The sequence below is a fragment of the Mastomys coucha genome, unplaced genomic scaffold, assembly GCF_008632895.1.
Source record: "Mastomys coucha isolate ucsf_1 unplaced genomic scaffold, UCSF_Mcou_1 pScaffold6, whole genome shotgun sequence".
NCBI lineage: Eukaryota > Metazoa > Chordata > Mammalia > Rodentia > Muridae > Mastomys > Mastomys coucha.
Window position 1 is genome coordinate 122,426,773 of NW_022196912.1, and position 21,151 is coordinate 122,447,923.

The 21,151-nt window shown below is 45.9% G+C and overlaps 1 protein-coding gene across 9 annotated transcripts in view; it reads left to right on the plus strand.

Annotated features, from left to right (window-relative positions):
- Evl (Enah/Vasp-like) overlaps window positions 1-21,151 on the plus strand; it is a 123,763-nt gene that overhangs the window by 74,224 nt on the left and 28,388 nt on the right. For 6 of the 9 annotated variants that reach the window (XM_031356701.1, XM_031356705.1, XM_031356698.1 and 3 more), the window contains exons 2-3: window positions 7,783-7,951; window positions 12,711-12,888. In XM_031356701.1, the coding sequence (XP_031212561.1) occupies window positions 7,783-7,951; window positions 12,711-12,888 (347 nt within the window). Of the gene's footprint in view, window positions 1-4,186; window positions 4,378-7,434; window positions 7,556-7,634; window positions 7,656-7,782; window positions 7,952-12,710; window positions 12,889-21,151 lie in introns of those variants that run through there. The other 3 variants (XM_031356697.1, XM_031356696.1, XM_031356699.1) reach the window with 3 other exon arrangements.

Here is a 21,151-nt window from a genome sequence, read left to right on the forward strand (position 1 = left end):
CTCAAGTCTTCAGAGAGAAGTGAAGACCACTGAGCACATTAAGGATAGTACCCTAAGATAAAAAAGCAAACCTCTAGATTGCCTGTGACCTTCCAGTGTGAGCCTTCAACAGTCTGGATGGAAAAGAAGATGCCTGGGTTTAACATAAAATCTTAGGCTGAATTTGCCCAAAGCCCTTATTTGTGATAAAGGTTGTCAGGCAGTAGCACTTTGTGTCTGCACAGTACTGTGGATACCTAGTTCCTTGTTTTTATTTATTTCTGTACATTAGTGAACCACTAAATGTGGCAGGGAGGTTGACCTTTCTAGGGCTGGGTCAAAACTGTATTTATGATGAGTACTCTTGCCTCGTAAGTTCACAGTGGAACTTTCCAGAAATACTTGACATGTTTTTAAAACATACTTTAACTTCCAGTACTGTTAATTGCTCACCATTACATTACTACAAAATACTTGATGTAATTAACTTAGGAAAAATATGTATTTAGTTCATAGTCCAGGATTGGGTTGTTCCGTTACTCTGGGCTTCTACAGAGTCACACATCATGGTGGAACCATTCATGTTACACATGAGGAAGCATGAACACAACCAAGAGAAGACCAGGATCCTGCCATCTCTTGTGAGGACATATTTCAAACAGAAGGCAGTCTAGCATTATGTGCACTTGGGTTCGAGGATGGAGGCCCACCATCCTAACCTGTACCACGCAGAAACAAGAACAGGGGCAGTCTACATGATTGGGCCCACGTCCTTCACAAACAATTCATTATCAGTGAAAAAGAATAGTCTAACTTACTAATAGCTTAGAGTAAGCAAACAGCACAGCCAACAGCCATACGTTAAGGATCAATGAGTAGATCCTGGGTCCAAAATTGCCAAAGACTTTTTTGGAAAAAGTATGGACTCTGTATTAGAAAAAAGTGTGTGTGTGTGTTTTCTAAATTATATGTTAGAACATTTGTTTTATTGTACTGGGAATCGAATCTAGGGCCTCATATATTATAGGTAAGTGCTTTGCCCTGGAGCTATATTCTAGCTAGTATGTCTGTTTTAAAGAAATGTATGCTTAGAACTTAGGTTTGAAATATCATGTCTGCAAGTTTTATATAATTCAAGAAAATACAACATGGGCTGGAGAGTTGGCTCAGTGGTTAAGAGCACTTTTTGCTCTTGGAAAGGACTGGGTTTTAATTCCTAGCAACCACATGGCAGCTCACAATCGTCTAACTCCAGTTCTGGGGATCTGATGCTGTCTTCAGGCCTTCTTGGGCACCAGGCATGCACACAGTACACATACATCCAATCCAGACAAAATACTCATGCACATAAAACAATAAATCTTAAAAGAAAGAAAGAAAACATTCATGCACACAAGATGAATCACACATGCTCTGGACGGTTTAAATGAGAGGGATAGTTGCATGTACTGCATCTCTCTGTGGGCTTGACAGCTTACAAAGCAGCTTCAAAACAACAAGGAGAAGTTGGAGTTGAGGAGTTTTCCCTTTGCTAAGGAGAGCAGAAAAGCACATCACATGACAACAGTGGGGTCAGTAGTAGAGTGTAGGGATGCCTACACATCAGATAGACTTGGGCAAGGCATTCTCCTGCAGCAAGCCTATCTCCCCTCCTGGAAAACAAGCTACTACAGTATGGAGCCAGTCAGTTACTTTGACTCCAAGTGTTTCTCAGTCACTGAGCTGTGACGTGGTAATGTACAGATTTCCTCATTCTCCTCTAGGAGGTTTGGAAAGTAGTGCACCCTAGTGGGTGAGAAGTGTGTGTCCAGTACTGCCCCTCTTCCCTTCTTGGTTGGCTCACTCGCTCTTCTTGAAAGGCTTTGCTTCTCCCTCACAGCGGCCCCTGTGATCCCTTGGGCAGCATTAAATGGACCCCCTTCTTACTCTGGTTCTAGAGACCTTAGAGTTTGGGTCAAACTAGCTAGATTCACCTGAGTATATCAATTAAAGAGACAGTAGTAAAAAACTGAGATTTGTTCATTGTGCCCGCATTGGAAAGGAACAAATAAAGAGGTCTAGTGACCCTCAGGCTCATCCTTCAGGAGCTATCTTCAAGTTTAGGTTTGAGGGGCAGGTGGTAAGTATAATTAAGCAATCCTTGTCATAGCCCATTATTAATCCCTTGACTTGGGGCTGTCCTGCCACTATGTTGACAGGATGGTGAGCTAGCTGGGGCTACGCTTGGCTTTCTGACTTTCTTCAACATTTGTTCATATATACATTCTCTGGCACACCTGCATGCTTTTTCATCATAAAAGGAAAGAACCAAGCTTTGAGGATGAGAAAGGTCAAGACCTTGGAGGAGGCAGCTGGAGGAGGAGGACAGGAGCAGAGCAAGTGGAAGGTGTGAGTGATGAGGCCAGTGAGGGAGGCTAGAAGAAGCCTCCAGGTGGACTCCCAGGCAGTGGCATTTCCCCGTGAACTTTGTACATTTCAGTGTGGAGTGGGAGTAAGTGAAATGATGACTTCAGATCAGTGATTGTGAGTGCCCCCCAAATGCTCTACTACACCAGCACATGACAGCTTCTCCAAGAAGGTGAAGTCAGCAAAGAGCCTCGTTTGCTTTACCCACAGCCTCTTTTCTGCAACCCAGGAGATGAGCAGGAGCCACCCCTTCATCCTGTAGCTACCAGACAGGCTCTAGTGAGGGGCTGCCTCACTCCCAGCTGTGGGAGCCTTCTTTAACGATGCTCTCAGCTCCTTTTAGGAATCACTTTTAGTGCTATATGTTGAAAGCAAACATGTTGTTGGGGCTTTATGTACTGCCTTGGAGTCTGGTCCAATTTCTTGACTTGGGACATGGTTCACCACACACCCCATCACTCACTAATTTCAGGCTGCTGAGTTGAAGGCACTGGTGTATGTCAGGTGAACATGGAGTGGTTCAGAGTCCTGATCTCTAGAAACTTACAGCCTCAGGACACATAGGCTCTAAATAGCTTTTAATGAAAATAGTACCTGTTAGGAGCCATTAAATATCAGAAGCACACATAACCTTGCAGTAGAGCCAGGTGCAGAAACACCCTTCCAGGGGCCGTGAGCTTTACCACTCTTTTTTCCTGGATCACAATCCTCAGGACAGGTACATGTTCAAAGCAGCATGCTCTACTCTTAGCAACTGCCAGGTAAGTAACAGTAGACGTTTTCGCAAGGTGTTGCCCTTCACCTAAGCTTTGAGTCAGACCTCCGGATTGAAGGAAGAGAGCACAGCTTGGGCAATAGTATTTGTAATTACCTGAGTAACAGTAAAGTCATTTTAAAGGCCCAAATGTTGTGGGGATGCTTCTTCTGCCAAACCCTACGTTACTACCAGACACAGCCTAGCCTTCTCACTACAGTGTGCTAGGCAGGCAAAGTCAGTTCCAGGACATTGAGAAGGGACATTCCTGAGCAAAGCCCTGCCATCCTGGACCTTCCAAGGTGGAAATGGAACTGGGCCCTACCTTTTAGATGAGCACTTAGGGGAACCTCTCTGGAGGCATTGCCCAACAGAGGGACCTAAAATGAGACAGCTGATAGAGTAGCTTTTAGAAAATCACTTAGGTAGCCCGGAGCTGTGATAGAGAGCTCAGAGAAGGGTCATCTCACACTTCCATTGAAGGCCTTTACACCCTACACGTGGTGGCACACATTTCTAATCCCCGCCCTCAGCAGGCAGAGGCCGGTGGGTCTCTAAAGTTCAAAGCCAACGTGGTCTATATACTGAGTTCCAGTACAGCCAGAGGTACACATCAAGGCCCTGTCTGCAAAGAAAGGTATCTAAATTCTTTACAGATTAGTGGGAATTCCCTGTCAGTTCAGCTGGAAAGATTGTTGTAGGCAGAACCGAATAAACTGAGCTAGTGAGACTACAGAAATAGTACCTGTTAGGAGCTATATTTCCACCAGACTAGATAGGGGAGGGGCTCAGCTGGGGACTTGCTGGGAGGATGGAATGTGAAGAGTTCTGAGGGCCTGCCAGGAGCCCAGCGAACACCCTGGAGAAACCACCAGGGAAATGAGGAAAGAGGAAGGAGAGCAATAGTTAAGGAGGATGAGCCACAGATAAGCACTTTGTCTGAGGTCATAATAGCCTCTGTGGAGTGGTCAGGCTCCCGGTGAGGCTTGAAGAGGCAGCCCCATCTGCCTTTGAAGTTCTTTCTCTGACCTCATCGAGGGATATTGAGACTCCACACATTGGAACCCAGAGATAAGAAGTAGGCAGGAAGCTGTTAAGATGTTGTAGAAGAGGTGTAGATGATGATGATAGAGGCCTCAAACACCAGCAAGCCAGGAAGGCAGAGGGCAGGAGACCTGCAATATGCTTAGGAAATACAACAGCTGGCCTAGTAGCCACAGAGTGCGGGACTTGAAGAGGTGAGCATCTGAAATAACCCTCAGAGATCAGGCACAGCCTGGAGGTAGGATGGCTGGTACTTCTCATAGTAGGAAGCATTGCAAAGGTTTTCCCTTTGAGCCTGTTGACTTTTGAGGTACCTGAGGTATAGGCAGTAGTCTGAAATATAGTGTCAGGATGAGAGCTTCATTAACCTAGGATCTCTGGTAATCACCATGAACCCTGGCCATGCTGAGAACCATGAGGAGACTCCTAGGATTGTTGGCACCAGGATCTATAATCATGTAGAGATGGAGGCCCACCTACAATTCACTGAGCCAGACACATAAGGAGATCTAAGAACTTGTTTTGTGATAAGTAGCATGCTAGTTCTTCCAGTGCGTACAGTTCTGAGAGCTGTGGCTATGGAGTGAGAGAAGAAATCAGAAGTAGCAAGATTTAAGGGAAGCCTTAGAATCAACTTGAAATAGAGACCCATTTGAGGCACGACCAAGGCATACTTCACACACAGAGGACCCTAGACACTTCAAGCATTTCCTTGGCCCCAGCTAAAGAACCTGATAGAAGAAATGTCATCAACTCAAAACTATGAAGGAGGCTAAAAACAAAAACAAAAACAAAAAACCAGGATCACCAGGACTGTCTGTCATAGAGAACCAGGAGAGTCAGTCAGGGCAGGTTTCAAAACTAAAGACAGCAACATCTCAGTCTCCAGAGCAGCTAGATGATTGTGGAGACTAAGGATGTTCCGTTTATCCTCAGGAACAGAAGCCAGCTCCTCTGGCAATGTGGAGAGTGGCGGTCTGGGTGGAGAGGGAGAATAGACCATCAGCTTCCTGGAAGGAAGGAGCTGGAGGGGAGCAACTGGCATTGAGGGCCAGCCCCGCCCCCCAGTGCTTATTAGATGTGTTCTCTGAGAAATAAAAGATTACATTTCTAAAACATGAGCTGCCATTCGGGTGACCACCTCATGCCTGTGTGCCTAGACTGTTCCAGTTTCCATAGGGATGGAATGTCCTACCTCCTGGGAAGCAAGCCCCTGAGTCACATGACCTTGTTGACAAGATGAAACGCATCTTCAAATCAGAATGGGTTCGATGTTTTGTCTGACAGAAACTGTCAAGCCGCCATATTGGGCCTGAGCAGGGCCATTTCATTAGTTCTGGCAGCTGAACAACTCGAACTCAGCAGCAGTGACAGCTACATACAGTCAAGATTTTACTCCTCCCTCCCACACTGGCAATATAAATGGCAAAAGGAGAATGCATTTCTTCTTCCATGTAGGCTTACTAGTCACAAGAAGTGAAAGAAAGAAAAGTACCATGCAAATGGGAAAGAAAACAGGGTTTTGGTTAACCACAGGTTTAATCTGAACCCACAGTGTTAAAAACAACATCGGGGAGGGGGGAGCCTGTGACTATCATTACAATAACTAAAATGCATTTCTTTTATCCCTCTTCTTACAATCTCTGAATAATGTGTGATACCCCAGACATACTGCACATACTTTGGAGGGCCTGCAGCTGTCTGGATACTGTGTGGTTCTTGCCTCTGCTCCTGTCTGGGCTGCCTGTCTCCTCTGCCTAGACTCCTACATCTGCATTATCTAGCAATTGAAGACCATCATCTTAATCCCAAACTATTTTCTTCCCAAGGTCCCCTGGTTCCCCAGAGCTCTCCTGGCCAGGTGAGGTGTGTGTAGTTCTTTATCTGACTCCTGTCTGTAAGCTCCCCGCAGCAGCCACTGCCCTATCCATCTGTTCTTTGACTCACAGACATGTGCTCCAGTTAACATGTGCTCAGTTGAAGTGGTCTGGTGGGTTGCTATGGACCATTCAGAAAACATGCTATGACTGGAAAACTAGAATGTTCTGAGACCAAGAAGGGGATGTGTACATCAGTCATCCAGCTGGCCTCTAAAGAGGTGTCAGTGCTCAGTTATTCAGAGGCTTGCCTATGCTGTCAGGGCTGCTTTATTGAACCCAATAGAGAATTGGGTTGCATCACCTAGGGCTCTTTTCTGCTCTGAGAGTCTCTAGTGTGCACTTAATAGACACTTGCTGAAAAAAAAAAAAATAGACACTTGCTGGGTGTACTCTACCAAAAGGTAACACAAGATCTAAGCCACAGAGGAGATCTTGAGCTCAGCCCTCAGTACTCAGGGTGAATTGCCCACATGCCTTCTTTCTGAGCCTTTCCAAGAGGACTGACTAATCCTTTAAAAGCACATGTCTGTGCTGGGGACAAGGCTATTTCCAAATATTTTTGGTTCCCTCCCTACCCTTCTTATGATAAAATGAACACAGTGTGACATCATTTCCTTTCTTACTTGGCCTGGTTGTTATGATTACCCAAAACTGTCCCTTTGCTTCTTCATTATTACTCTACAAGGTATAGATTCTATCTTGATCCCCCTGTGGTCCACTGGTCTGGTGTGGCCTCCTTTTAAGCACTGTCACTCTCCCATTGTCAGCATTTTCTTACATTTTCAGTTTGGGAATCCTTACTTGCCACTAAGACTGTATTCAAGATTCTTAGGCTCTGAAAACTAAATAGCTGGTCAGTGTAGTATGTTTGTTTTAGTGGTGACATTTGACCTCTAGAGAGGGAAGGCTCCTGCTGAGTCCTTGGTTTTCTGACATATTCTAAACAGGTGAACTTGTTTTGTCAGGTGTCTGTAGCCTAGAACCAGTGTGTGTGAGCAGCTGTTGCTCAGCTCTTCAGGTCACCTAACCTCCTCATTGTCTACATGGCATTTCTGATGCTGGCCTGCCTTGACACTGGATATAAATTGAACATTTTGTTGGATGTTGCAAAGAAAGCCTCTGTGTGGTATACTCTGGAGTTAAGAGCTGGCTGAGCATCTGAGACCCCACCCTGGGAACCTAGGTAAACTCATTGTGACTTCTCCCCAGCATCTCAGACCATATTCCCTCATCAATGGGGGTGGGGGGGTTTGCTGGCTACTTGGAGCTGTGTGAAGCAACAGTGCTTAGATGCATTGTATTATGTACCTCAAGGTTTCTAAGAATCAACTGATAATAATTCCTTTCTCCTTCAAGCACACCACTCTGCAAAGCAAAGCCACGAGTTTCCCAAGCTGTGGAGTTTTGGCAGATGCTCATTCACTCTTTGCATGGTCTTTTGGGGGCGGGGGTACAAACTCACCACTTTACACAGCAGCACTGCTGTGGACAGGTGTGGAGTTTTGGCAGATGCTCATTCACTCTCTGCATGGTCTTTTTGGGGGGCGGGGGTACAAACTCACCACTTTACACAGCAGCACTGCTGTGGACAGGTGGACGTTCTGGCAGCAAGTTCATGTTGCCTTTGACCTCTGTTTCAGTCTCTGTTTCAGAAGGATAGGGCCAACATCTATCCACCTTAGCCAACTGTGACACTGTATTTTCTTGCTCTTTTGGCAGTGAACAGAGTATCTGCCAAGCGCGGGCCTCCGTGATGGTCTACGATGACACCAGTAAGAAATGGGTACCAATCAAGCCTGGCCAGCAGGGATTCAGCCGGATCAACATCTACCACAACACTGCCAGCAACACCTTCAGAGTTGTCGGGGTCAAGCTACAGGATCAGCAGGTAACTTCTGGAGTCAGCAGCATACCCCTGAGCTGCCCTCCTGCCTCCCCTGTGCATGCTTGGGGAAAAGAGGGCTCAGACACTTCACCATCTGGAGTGAGACCTGGTTCAGATCTGACTCTACAGCCTTAGAGCCAAAGTATGAGACCGAAAGTAAACTATCCTTTTGAGAGTCATTTCCCATGTCATATGCAAACAGTAAGCTACACCTTTCTGCTCCACTGTGTAGATCAGAATGCAGTGACTAATAAAATCTAAAGTAAGATAAAATATTCTGTCAGATCAGAATAAAATAATTGTGAGAAGGCTTTGAAAAGTGTAGTTCGTGTGGGCTAGGGAGATGGCTCTGTACATAAAAGCACACAAGCTGTGCACAGTTGAGGAAGACACCTGGCATCAGGCCTCGGCCTCTACACTTACAAGCATATATGCATACATATGTGCATACTAAACACAGAAAGAAAGGGAAAGGAAAAATAGACTGTGTGGATCTTTCACTCTGATTCTGTTTAGAACTTTGCTATTGAGATTTTTGAGTTATACCCCCAGCCCTGTGATGAGTGGAGGATTGTGTTATTGCTCTCTAACATATAGCCTGGGCAAATCAGCTGAAGTAGTGTGTAGTGTGCCTAGGAGTACACCTCCTGTCCATTCATGTCACACATAACTAGGGCAAAGTCGTCCAGAGTAACGTGCTTGCTAAGTGCCCCGATGCTCCCCACCCTGTTGCCTTTGAGAGGACTGACCAGGATTCTGAACAGTAAGACTAGAACATCTGTGGTTTCATTGTTTATAAAAACAATGGCTGAGATGGCTCAGTAATTAAAGGGCTGTCCTTCCAGAGGACCTGAGTTCAATTCCCAGCACCTGCATAGCAACTTACAAGTGTCCGTAAGTACAATTTAAGGGCATCCAATGCCTTCTGGTTTGTTAGATACCAGGTGCTCACAGACATCCATGGTGTTTAGACACACATACAGGCAAAATACCCATACACCTAAAACAACAATAGTAATAATGATAATAATATAGTATCAGCACTTTTTATAAAACACCTCTCTTTAAATGGTGTTTTCTGACGGCTTTGTGTTCAGGCTGGCTAAGAGAATACGAGGTTTCCTCCTGTCTCTGCAGCCTGTGGCAGCAAGTTAACAATGTAAAGAGAAACTTGGAGTTCTGTAGGTATTGCCCATTGGACAGGTGTCTGCATTGGCCAAAGCAGCCCTAATAAGTTTCAGAGTCTTTGTCCCTGTTAGAAAGAAGAGACAAACACACTTTAGGATTCCAGCTCTGAGGTAGTCTGTCTAACCCTGAACTCCTGTGGCCTTTAGAGGCACTCCTTTCCCTTGGTGACGATTTCTTTCTAGGCATAGCCTTTGACATGAAGGTACTGTTCCTGAATCATAGTGGGGATCCCTAAGTGGCTGCTTTTTTTTTTTTTTTTAAATCTAGAACTGAGGCTGGAAATCTCCTTCAGCGTCCCATGCATGCTGTGTAAAGGCTGCATGCACGCTAGGCAGGTGCTTTACCACTGAGCCACAGCTGCAGTCATTTGGTCACTCTTGAACTTCCAGTGCTGTGAAATGAATAGATTACTTTATAAAGTTAGCCTGCTTCTATGCCTCATTATAGTAATGAAAACAGGCTAACCACAGCATACTGTTGAGCTTCCCAGAAGGGAAGCTGGGATTCAGGTAAGATTCTGAGAAGATTCTTGTGTCATTAGATGGAGATCTGTTTGGGTCTCAGAGTCTTTACCAACTTACATGGTTTTTAGATCCTAGCCAATAGCATACGGACCAGGAAGATTGTTCTCTATCACAAGCTTTTTTCTTTGTAAAAGACCTTTAGGTTATTTTTACTCAGAAGCCTCAAAACCATGTTAGACAATATTTGGTGTTTCAAGGGCTTTAAAAACAAACAAAAAATCAGGAAAGGCACTTCCATGTACTCCTACACTCTCCAAAATTAGACAACCGTGTGATTACGGCTCCTATGTGGAAAGTGCAACATTTAAAATAAGCTTATCCTTTGAAAGGATTAAATCAATCCTGCTGAATACTAGGGGATTATCTTTAAAATAAACCTGACTAGAAACTGCCACTAGGTAGCTGGTCTCTGTGTCAGATGACAGGCAGTAAGTACTCCAAAGGAGAAGAAAGACTGGCCTTTTAAGAAGAGGCTCCACCAAAAGAGAGGCCACAGCAGCCCTAAATTCGAATGTATCTAATAATGTACTTTCCAAATAGATAAAGCAGAAATGCACCAATCTAAAGATTCCAGGAAATAGACTAATTGCGAAGCCTTCTTGCAGATTCTGATCATGCCCCCAAGTAGCATACTGAACAAGCAGGCAGAAATGAAAACAGGGATTCTTGTGGCATTATTAACCAGCCTGGCCTGACTTATGTTATGGAAAGTGCAGCCAACAGCTGTACAGTATCACAGGATCTTAGTTAGGGTTTCTATCACTGTGAAAAGACACCATGGCCACAGTAACTCTTAATAAGAAAAACATTGAATTGGGGCTGGCTTACAGTTTCAGAGGTTTAATCCGTTATCATCGTGGTGGCACATAGGCAGACATGCTGAATGAGCCAAGAGTTCTACATTTAGATCTGTAGGCAGCAGAAAAAGAGAGACACTTGGGCCTGGCTTGAGCTTCTGAAACCCCAAGCCCACCTCTGCTGACACACTCCTCCAACAAGGCACTGTCCAGACAGAACCAGTCCAGCAGAAATGAGAGAGCACTGTGAGCTCATTTTGCTGGCAGTGAGCCGAAGCATGGAATCCTCTCTGCAGACTCAGCCTCTAACTACAGCTCTCCCATTAGTTTACTGTGTCTTTGTAAGTCACTTGTTTTCCCTGGCTCTGATTTCCCATCCGTAAAAACAATTCCTCAGATCCCTGTGAGTTCTTTGCAGTAATTCTGCTGTCCACACTATTTCTGTTCCTCTTTATTCTTGCACCCCTGAGTCCCCTCTGAGAGCCAGGCCTCTCACCTCACTTCCTCTGAGCACCTCTCCAGGGAGTCTTGATTTGTTCTACCTCCAGCAGCTTCACTTCCAGACCTCTCTCACAGCTTTCTCTTTAGCTTGCTCTGGTTTCTTTTTTACACTTGTTTTTCAAGATAGTTTCTTTGTGTAATAGCACTGACTGTCCTAGACTTGCTTTGTAGACCAGCCTGGCCTCAAACTCAGATTCCCCTACCTCTGCTTCCCCAGTGCTGGGATTGAAGGCATGTACCACCTATACCTAGCATTGCTCTGGTTTCTTAATGTCCATCAAAACTATAGATGGAAGATTTGAACACAGGACTCCTGATACGTGTTGACTGGGACAAAATGAAGTAAGGTCTTAGCTGTCTAGTTTTATATAGTACTCTAATCCTTTTTTAAGAAAAAGATTTACTTATTTATTGTATGTAAGTGCACTGTAGCCATTTTCAGACACCCCAAAAGAGGGCATCAGATCTCATTATGGATGGTTGTGAGCCACCATGTGGTTGTTGGGAATTGAACTCAGGACCTTCGGAAGATCAGTCAGTGCTCTTAACTTCTGAGCCATCTCTCCAACCCAGTACTCTAACCTTAAAGAGCCATTTTAACCTGGCTCACTTGGCAGTCCATCTCATACATACACTTCACAAAAGCTCAAGCCCTTTTTCAGTGGCCTAAACCAGTCAACTGCCAGCTTGGGTCTTCTGCTTACCAACACACATGTAAATCTGCTCCTACTCAGGAACCTGTATATAGGTATTAACCAAAGTCCTTGCCCATTGCTGTGTAGCAATTAAGTTGTGAAATGCTTCATCTCTCAGTGCATGTGGATCTAATGGCTCATGTCGCTTCAATCCATTGTAGGTGGACCCAAGGCCGTCTTGCACAGGACAGGGACCTAGGACGCTGCTGTTCCAGATGCTGTCCATGCTAGCTCTTCTGACGTCCCCTGATTCAGTAGCACAGCAGGCAGAGCAGCTAAGGAGAGCACCAATCCATTGCCACCTTCTTCCCACTCCAGGGGCCCAGAGTGTCATCAGGCCACCATTGACTTCAGGGAGCAGTACTTACCAAATAGCCTGAAAAAACCCTTCAGTGTCTAGAAGAGTAAACATCTAGAGGCCAGCAGACTGGCTGATAAGAGTGTCTGCCTTCTCTTTCCCTGCCTAGCTTGACATTGCATCTGACACACTGTGATGTCTATTGGTTGATTAATAACAAAGACAGTAATGAGGCTGTATATCTGTGCAATACATTAATTTCTACAAGTCATCCTTGAAACTGGAAGTTGATTTTTATGAATTCTCAAAACACTGCTGAGGGCTGTGGGAAACTGAGACCAAATTGTTACCTTAAGGAGCTTCATATCTAGGAGATGTGGGTAAAGCATAGATAAGATCCTTTCAGAATCCCCACAAGGTCTGTAAGGCAGCATTAGATCTTCCTTCCATCTTATTGGAGAAACTGAGCCGCAGAAAACTGCATTGATCCCCTAAGTGGCACAGCCAGCCAAGAGCCAAGGTCTGGACTAGTACCCAGACAGGGAATCTGACCCCCAGCTCAGAGCTCATTCAATGAAATAACAAGTTTTGCAACCATTCAGTGTGGTCTGAAATGGTCCAGTCACCCTTTCCCTTCTGTGGACTTCAACCACTCTCACCCCGTGGCTAAAAGGATACAGTGTCTTTGCCCCATGGCAGTTCCCTGCAGCTCACTTACATTTTATTTATTTACGTGTATTTCTCTCTTTTCTCCTCCAGGTTGTGATCAATTATTCAATTGTTAAAGGGCTGAAGTACAATCAGGCAACACCCACCTTCCATCAGTGGCGAGATGCCCGTCAGGTCTATGGCTTAAACTTTGCAAGTAAGGAAGAAGCAACCACATTCTCCAATGCCATGCTCTTTGCCTTGAACATCATGAATTCCCAAGAAGGAGGTAAGCAGGGCTTTATCTTTCCTGGTTGCTGAGACTCTCTTGTTCTGTGTCCCAGCTCTGGCTGGCTGTCATTCTGACATGGCTATTTCACTGTTGACCTGATTTAGAATCTGGTACTTGACTTGAGGGAGGTTCAGAGTGATGACTAAGAGGGAGCACTGTGCCATTTGTAAAATGCAGGTCTGTAGTAAGTGCTCCTGAAGCCCTCCCTCAGTGAGGTATACTTTATGTTGCCCATCCTACCTCCATGTCCCAGAATATATGCCTGGCAAGAAACTGACTATGAAGTAAACAGAGTCCTAAGCTCTAGTGCTTTAGGATTTAGAGCTCTCAGATTAATAACTAGCTGACTTTAGTGAGTGCTGGGATGAAAGTGTGTGCCAAGTACTTGGTGAGTATAAAAGGAAACGGAACTGCCTATCTGGGCTGTAAGGGAGACCACAACAGCAGCGCTGGCAAAAGGGAAAACAACAGTGTCTGGGGCCTGGGGCCTGGGGCCAGGTGCACAGCAGCTAGCTGAAACTGGAAGGGTGGCAGCTTGGACCCGGTGAGGCTTGGGGTGGGAACTAGCAACAGGACCAGAGCAGAATAGCAACCTGCTCATGGACTTATTGCAGCAGCTTTGAGGGAAGACAGAGGCCTTCCCATCAAGGGTGTCTTCCTAGCCTCAGACATTGGTCCTACAGTTGGCAGGTATCTTACTTAGCCATGGTGGGGGCATAGTGGGTGGCTATGGACTAGGCTTGGAGTCACTGTGCTCAGTTTGAGCTCTGGTTTGCTTCATTCCAGCCAAGGAACCTTTGAACAAGTTACTAAGGCTCCTAGACCTCAGAGTCCCTGCCTACAAATGTAGGTGTGGAGAGTTACATTCAAATGAGCCAGACAGTCGTCATCTCCATACTGTGTCAAGGTTAGGTTTTCTGGTTTGAAGTCCACTGATTTTGTAGTTGTGCTTCCGGTGGTCAAGGAAGTGTATGTCTTGGTCTGGTGGGCCCTGCCTATGCTGCAACCCCTGGCAAGCTTCTCATCCCAAGGATCAGAGCCCAGATGGGACAGTGAGGCTGGCTTCTGCCATCATTCAGGTTCCTTGCAAGAGAATAAGGAGGGCTTTGGAGTCAGTTGTCTGCCTTGTTGCTGACACCACGTGCAGGAAGTGTCCTGTCTTTTGCCTGCACTGTTAGTTTGCTCAACTCCCCAGCAGAGGCGTTGTCTGTTGCTCTTCCTCACTCTGTACAGCTCAGTTTCCCTCTCCAGCAGCAGGGAGACCCTCTCTAACTCACTCACTCAGTAGGAAGAGCCCAGCAGTCCCAGAGTTGTCGAGTTGGGCGGGAGGCAGGTTCTAACACAGCTGCATGCAGAGTTCAGGGCTTGGTTTGTTTGATTTCCATTGGTGTTCTGGACTCTGAGACAGTAGGGTTGGTGTAGATCGAGATTGTTCACGGGGAAAGCATGGAAACAGGTATTTTTGTGGACAAGCCACACCTGCTAAGCACAGTGCAGCATGCAGCTAGAAAACAGATTTTCAATTTTCTGAGCTAAAACTTAACTCTGTTTTAAGGAAAAAGTATGTTTTAAACAGTTGTAGAGTATACTAAATTTTCTAGGAATATAACGATAGTATACATCAAAGGGAACTAGAATTGATTCTATTTGTAACATTACTGAGCATTGTTTTCTGTTTTGGAAATCCCAGTCTCCAGTGTTGTGGCTGTGGTATTTTAGATATCCAGATGACTCCACTGTACACATCTCTCTGTGGCAGCCACATTTCCTCAGTCTGTGGACAAGACCAAGCAGCTCTCCGATTCTGTCTTCTTATAGATCACTTCTCTGCCTCTCTTTGCAGAATACTTAAGGTGCTACCCAGATTTTTCTGATCTATATAGAGCAGTTATATAATCCCTGAATTGCATTTCAGGGTAATACAAGACATTTCAAAATGTTGGCTATGGAGAAGGGCTTCAGTTCTTAGGCTGGAGAACTGCTTGGCCTAGGAGCTATGTGAAATCAGACTTCCCCCCTTGTTTCTGATCTGTGATTTCATTTCACCGTCACTCAGATATCTCACAATGGGGAGAGCCAAGTCTCAGGGGGAGTAAGCATAGCAAGCATTTGGTCCCAGCCATTGATTCTACTTTGTAAGGAAAGTGAACAGGGTGAGAAGGAACACTGACCAGAGAAGAGGAGCATGGTAGGAAGAAACAGGCTGCCTTGCCTCAAATTTCTGTGTTGAGCATGTTGCCGCATCTGCAGATGGTTGTAATGGCATATGCTGGTGGTGGTTATGTGACCCGACTGTTGTGTAGGATGCCTTGTGCCAAAGTGATGTCCTTAAGGGCTACTCCCTCTCCCTGAGCCACTCTGTTCCCATGTCCAGCATTCTCTCAAGGCTCACCACAGACCTCTTGTAATAATGTTATTCCAGGAAAGCAGGGCCGGGATGGCGCTTGAAGCAAGGTGCCTGGGTGGCAGCACTTTGCCTCCTTCCCCTAAAGCTTCGGCTGACATTTCCAAAGGCAGATGTCCAGCCCCAGATGGGGTCTGGGGAACTGGGGAAGGAGCCTGAGGTGTCATGAAGTCTCAAGTTTATTATTGGTAGTCAGGGCCTGGGCCAGGAGTTTCCAGGTTCAAGGCCTCTTAGCCAAACAACTGAAAATCACACAGATTTGCAAAAAAATAGAAGATAACTTATCAGGAGAAAAACCGAGGTGCATTTTAAAGGTCTGAGGAAGTTCCAGGGTGGTTAGGTACATTATTCAGAGAGAGGATGTGTACATAGAACATGCAGGAATACATTGTCAAGACTGAGAATAGGCCACATGAGTGTGAGGGAGCCCTTGGGGCCCCAATCATTTTCTGAGACTCTCTCTTGTGGGCTTCAGGAAAAGGAGGAAGAGGTTACTAAGGGATACAGTTTAGATGGGTTTGTTTTGGTTAGTAGACTAGGCCACAATCACTTCTTACCCAGCACGCCTCTCATTGTGCTTCTAATTGTAGTATGATACGATATGCTTGCCCAATATAGATTGGCAGAAGATAAGAAATATGGGGTTCTCCCTAAAAGTTTATAGACAGTTTTGCTTTCATAGTCAAAACCAGTTCAGGACAGATAAGCTCTTATGTTCTTCCTACCTATCTTCCTAGATACATTAGGAATGCACTTGTATAGAAACACATCCAAATTCAGTAACTGCACAGCAGAGAAACGTGTACTGTTTAGAGAGGAGGTATGTGTAGTCTGAGGAGGTTCTGATGTTAGGTGCATTGTCCAGAGAGAGCTGTGTGCACAGTGCATGCAAGTGAAAGAGCTAGACTGCAGGTGCATTATTGCAAGAGAGGTGTGTGGAAACCAAAACCAGATAGGGTCACAGGCTCCTAAACTATTCCCTATGTTTACCTGCCTCAAGTGTGCATTTTGTAGATGACAGAACTAACACCCAGTCCTGCGTGATGCTTATACAGAAGAGAGTAAAGCTAGGTCCACAACCAAGCATTCTCCTCCTATCTACCCCAGGCAGTCTGGGCCTGAGATGCGGATTCTCTCTGGAGTGTGGTAAGAGTGGTGCTATCAAAGCAGGCGGGTGCAAGGCACCTTTTCCCTTTTGGTTCTTGCTAAGGAAGACCATGCAGACCTTCGAAGTATACCTACAGGGCCCACAAACACTTCTGAGAGACAGACTGCCATATTCAGAGCTTAGGACTCTTCCTTTTGGCATATGAAGAATACTTTTACCCCCACAAGCCTGAGTTACAGTCCCTGCATCAATGGTGTGAGATTGAATTCCCAGGGGAGCAGCCCTGCAATTGCTGACAGCCACCTGACCTTGGGCAAGACCTGAGCCTCAGTTTCCCATTCAGTACCTATCAGAAATGAGATCATGAAGGTAAAAATGGTAATGACAGGAATTTTGAAGACAAATAAGAGCAGAACAGCTTTTGCCTGACGTGAGGGGTCAGCCACGTAGTATGTCCAAGATTTCTGGAGGTAGTGGCTCCTTTAAAAGCATGAACTGACTTTCTCCTGAGAAAGCCTGGATGTTAGACATGGTCTGGGAAGGGGCAGAGCAGGAGGATGAACGATCAAAGGCCAGGCAGCAGGCTTGGGATTGGGTTGGGCTGATATCAAGTTGGTTGTCTGAGGAGTACCAGGGGCCAGCATTTTGTATAGGCTTCACTCAGACCTGTGAATAGGCTTGGTCTATCTCCTCACTGGGAACCTGGGTGAAGTCTTAAACCTCAGAGCTTCTTAAAGTCAGCCTCGGTTTTGCTTCCCACAAACCATATTTTGCTAGAAACTACCAAGCTTTTCCCTTGAACAAGAACTCCTAAACTGTTTTCTCATCTCTCCTGCAGTGGAGCTCTTGGCTGTTGGTATGGCTTCCTCTGGGTGTGCCTTTTGGGCCAAGGTCACACTTTCTACCCAGGGTTTGTTGCCAGGCTTCTGCTCATTCCATCTGCCCTGCCCCCTACTGCCACACTGTAAAAAGTAGCCCTCTGTATTTGTCCACCCACCTTGCGAAGAGAAGCAGGGTTTTGTAATAGTCTCCATGCCAATAGTACACATGCCCCCTTCCCACTTTGCTCCTGCTACGCCTTCCCCACCTCTGACCCTTTCCCCTCCTCACTTTCTGACGTCTTCAGAATCCCCATAGTTCCTCGCTCTCCTCAGTGTGCCCCCTGCTACTGTAATTTTTTGCCTCTATCCTGATGGTACTACTTGGCACGGCATGTTCCACCATATGGATTCAGTCAGGTTTGGGAGTTAAAGAACAGTTCCTAGACTCTCAAAAGCCAGCATGGTATCTGATGCCGGGTACACTATGACAAGGCTTGGGGAACACTCCAGGTCTAGGGGATGTGGCAGGCCTGGAGCTCATTTATAACCCCTAGTCCTTAACACAGTTTCAGCTACCTTAGACCATGTTTAGGGAGAAAGGGATGTGGGCTGGGCCGAGTCCCAGGACAACTATCTCATAGTCTCCTACTAGCTCCCTCATCGTCAGCCTGTAGATTTACTGTCTCTCTGCTGACTGTATGGACCAACCCAACAAGTTAGCCTTGACTTCACTTTCCAGATAAGGGCCAAGCATCCATCCGGCCTATGCACTGCTTAAGTTGCTGACCTGCACAGCCCTCCACAATGCTTGATTTACTTTATGACTTGGCCTAGTGCTTTCTCCTGCTAGTGATATGTCTTTTGTATCACACTGACTGTGGATTTTTCCCAGATGATCAGAGAACCTGGGTCCTTCCCAGGACTCTTGGTTGGCTGGACTAGGCTATTGAGTTTCTCTGGAACAAGAGCTTTGCCTTCCATATCTGTATTTATCTACACCCTAAGAGACTGACATTGCAAGTGTTTGTGGTGCATGCATGAGTGAGTGAGTGAGTGAGTGAGTGAGTGAGTGAGTGAGTGAGTGAGTGAGAGAGAAAGCAGGTTCACTATATGTTCCTGCTTTATATTGCGCACCTTGCAAACATACACCTCACTTCCTGCCTCTGCACCCTCTTCTGAAGACCACGATGAAGTCCTGAACCGCCAGCACCATTTGCTACCTGTGAAGATGGGCTCCAGGTGAGGGGTGCTGTCTGTGACTGAGGGCATGGTCAATGGAATTGTCTCACACAGAAATCGCACCCGTCACCTCGGCCTGCTGAGCACCATCCGAACCAAGAAGTATACTACCCCAAACCAAGCAGCAGCCCTGGTGAAGTATCTGTGAGTGTGGCCATGATGTATGTGAGCTGCAAAAGGAGCTTTGCATGTGGATCTGGACAGTGCCTGGGATTTGAATGCAGACCTGGACAGTGTGTGGGGTTTGGATGTGGATCTGGACAGTGCCTGGGATTTGGATGCAGACCTGGACAGTGAGGGGTGGGGGTGTTGGGTGTGGATCTGGACAGTAGGTGTGGGTCTCTGGGACCACCATGGCCAGCAGAGTAACAGTCTGTGGGAGGTAAGAAATTAGTTCAGTCCGACATGACTAAGTAGCTGGTGTTGGATCAAACTTCAGTAGTCTGACCCTGAGTAATTTAGTTCATTCACATTTAAGTACAGAATAATTTGGTGTAAACTTTCCTGGTAATAATTAACTCAGTCCTGTATATACAACAAAGCTTAAGATTTGACTACGTCAAAACTCTTTGTAAAGTACATGTGACATCTTCCATAAAGATGGGTTCTGTAGATTGACAAGCTCACAGTAAGGGTCTGGGGAGGATCCAGTGTGGTCTTGGCCACATAGACAGCATGAAGGTCACAGGCTGTTGACCACATCTGCTCCCAGCCTTCTGTCCCTCTCTTTGAAGGGACAACCCTGTGTGTTTAGCATTCCTGGTTCCCCTACTGCTTATCTGTGAGCACAGAGACCTTCATACCTCCCACAAGATAGATCTGTTCTCCAGCTCTTTACAAGGTATTCCCTTTCCAAAATTGTTTCTCCATCTGAAATGGGTTGTCACACCTACCTCGCAAGAGTGTCGAGAGGGCAACACAAGACATTGTGCAGGTTCTTTATCACTTGAAAATCACTCCAGCAGCTTGAAATGGCTCTCCTTCTGAAAGCAGGAGTTCTCATCACCCACTCATGTGACAGTGCTGATAGGATAGGTGGACATGGTCTCTGTGGGGAGTTTACATGAAGGTCTGAGGAAAAGTCTGGATTTTAGGGTGCCCTGCATGGGGACTCTTAATCTCAGAGCAGCTCCTTTAAAGTAGTGCTGGCTCCTCGGCAGCATATCCCAGGAGAGAAAAGCTGCCTCTCCTCCAGCACCAGGGTCACTTCTTCACACGGTTGGCAACATGCTACTGATGCTTAAGGCTTTCTGAAACACCACAGACCCAATGAGAGTGTGAGACAGTGATCCAGCACATAGCCACCTTACACACTCCTGTCCTCTGGTACTCAGAGAACAGCCAGGCTGTTACCTACAGCCAACACAGGCAGCTGACAAGAGGGACACCCTAGGTGCCTGCATCTGTTCCACACTCTGTTATATTTAGCAACCATAGGCCCAAAGCATCCATTTCTGAATGCCCCCATGCCAAGTCTTACTTTCCTTATCTTTAAAGTGGACGCAAAGGCTGCTGAGATGGCTTAGTTGATGAAGGTGCTTGCTGCTAAGTCTGACAACCATAGTTCAGTCCCCAGGACCCACAATGGAGAAAGGAAAGAACCAGCTCCTGAAAGTTGTGCTCTGGCTTCCATACATGCACACATAAAGTAGACAAGAGTGTGGCTTTAAGGAACGAAGCCCTGTACATACACAATCTATGGTGCTCCTGGGGCTCCTGGCCCCTTTGACACTCACATTGGTGGTGTGATGCTGCTAGGACTGTAAGAAGCTCCTTACAGAAAGACAAGAGCCTCCCATTCTACATTAAACATCTCCTTCCTGCATCTTCATAGTATCTCCTGAGTTCTCTCGAGAGGTTAGGAACTGTTGCCTCTACTTTAAAAACAAGGAGACAAAGGCTCAAAGCATTCCATAATTTGCTGAATACCACACTAATGATAAAGACTTCAGTGTGCAGTCCGGATCTCTGCCTATTACACTGCCTCCCAAAGGACTCTGTTTGTCTGGTAGCTAGCAGACTGTAATGATGACACACCTTCATCAGAACTATTTATGAACATTTCACTTGGCCCATCGTTGTGGGCAGAGAATGTAAGTGGAGAATTCATTTATGAAAAGAATTCATTTCTTTCTCTCATAGCGTGTATAATCTCTTTCCTACAGAGTAACTCCAAACCTGGCGTGCTAATGCACACCTGTAGGTGTAGCCTTTCGGAGACTGAGCCAGGAGGATTGCTTCAAGTTTTAACCCCAGCCTAGAATCCTTGTCTCAAAAGAAACAAAAAAACACAACAATAATAATTTTAAAAGTAGTTCTTGCCAACTTCAACTCTTGGTTGTGAAGAGCTGACACCCAAGCCATCCTTGGGGCTCACAAAGCCAAGTCCTGAGCGATACAGCCTTCACTATCTAGAGTAGATGCGGCATGTGATCATGAGGCTCTGTTCCCACCTTGTCTGTCGCCTGCATTCATCGGTCTATCCATTTATTTAAAACAACTGGGTTTTTATAACACCCACCCAGTCAATTTGCCTACCTCTATGTTTCGCTTACTTGAGCCTCTTCCACACAGCAATCAGATCTTTCCAAAATTCAGTGGCGTAACCTGGTTACATCGAACTCAGAACTCTGAGGGCCGTCAGTCTCAATTCAGAATGAAGTCCAGACTCTTATAGGGCTTGCCTGT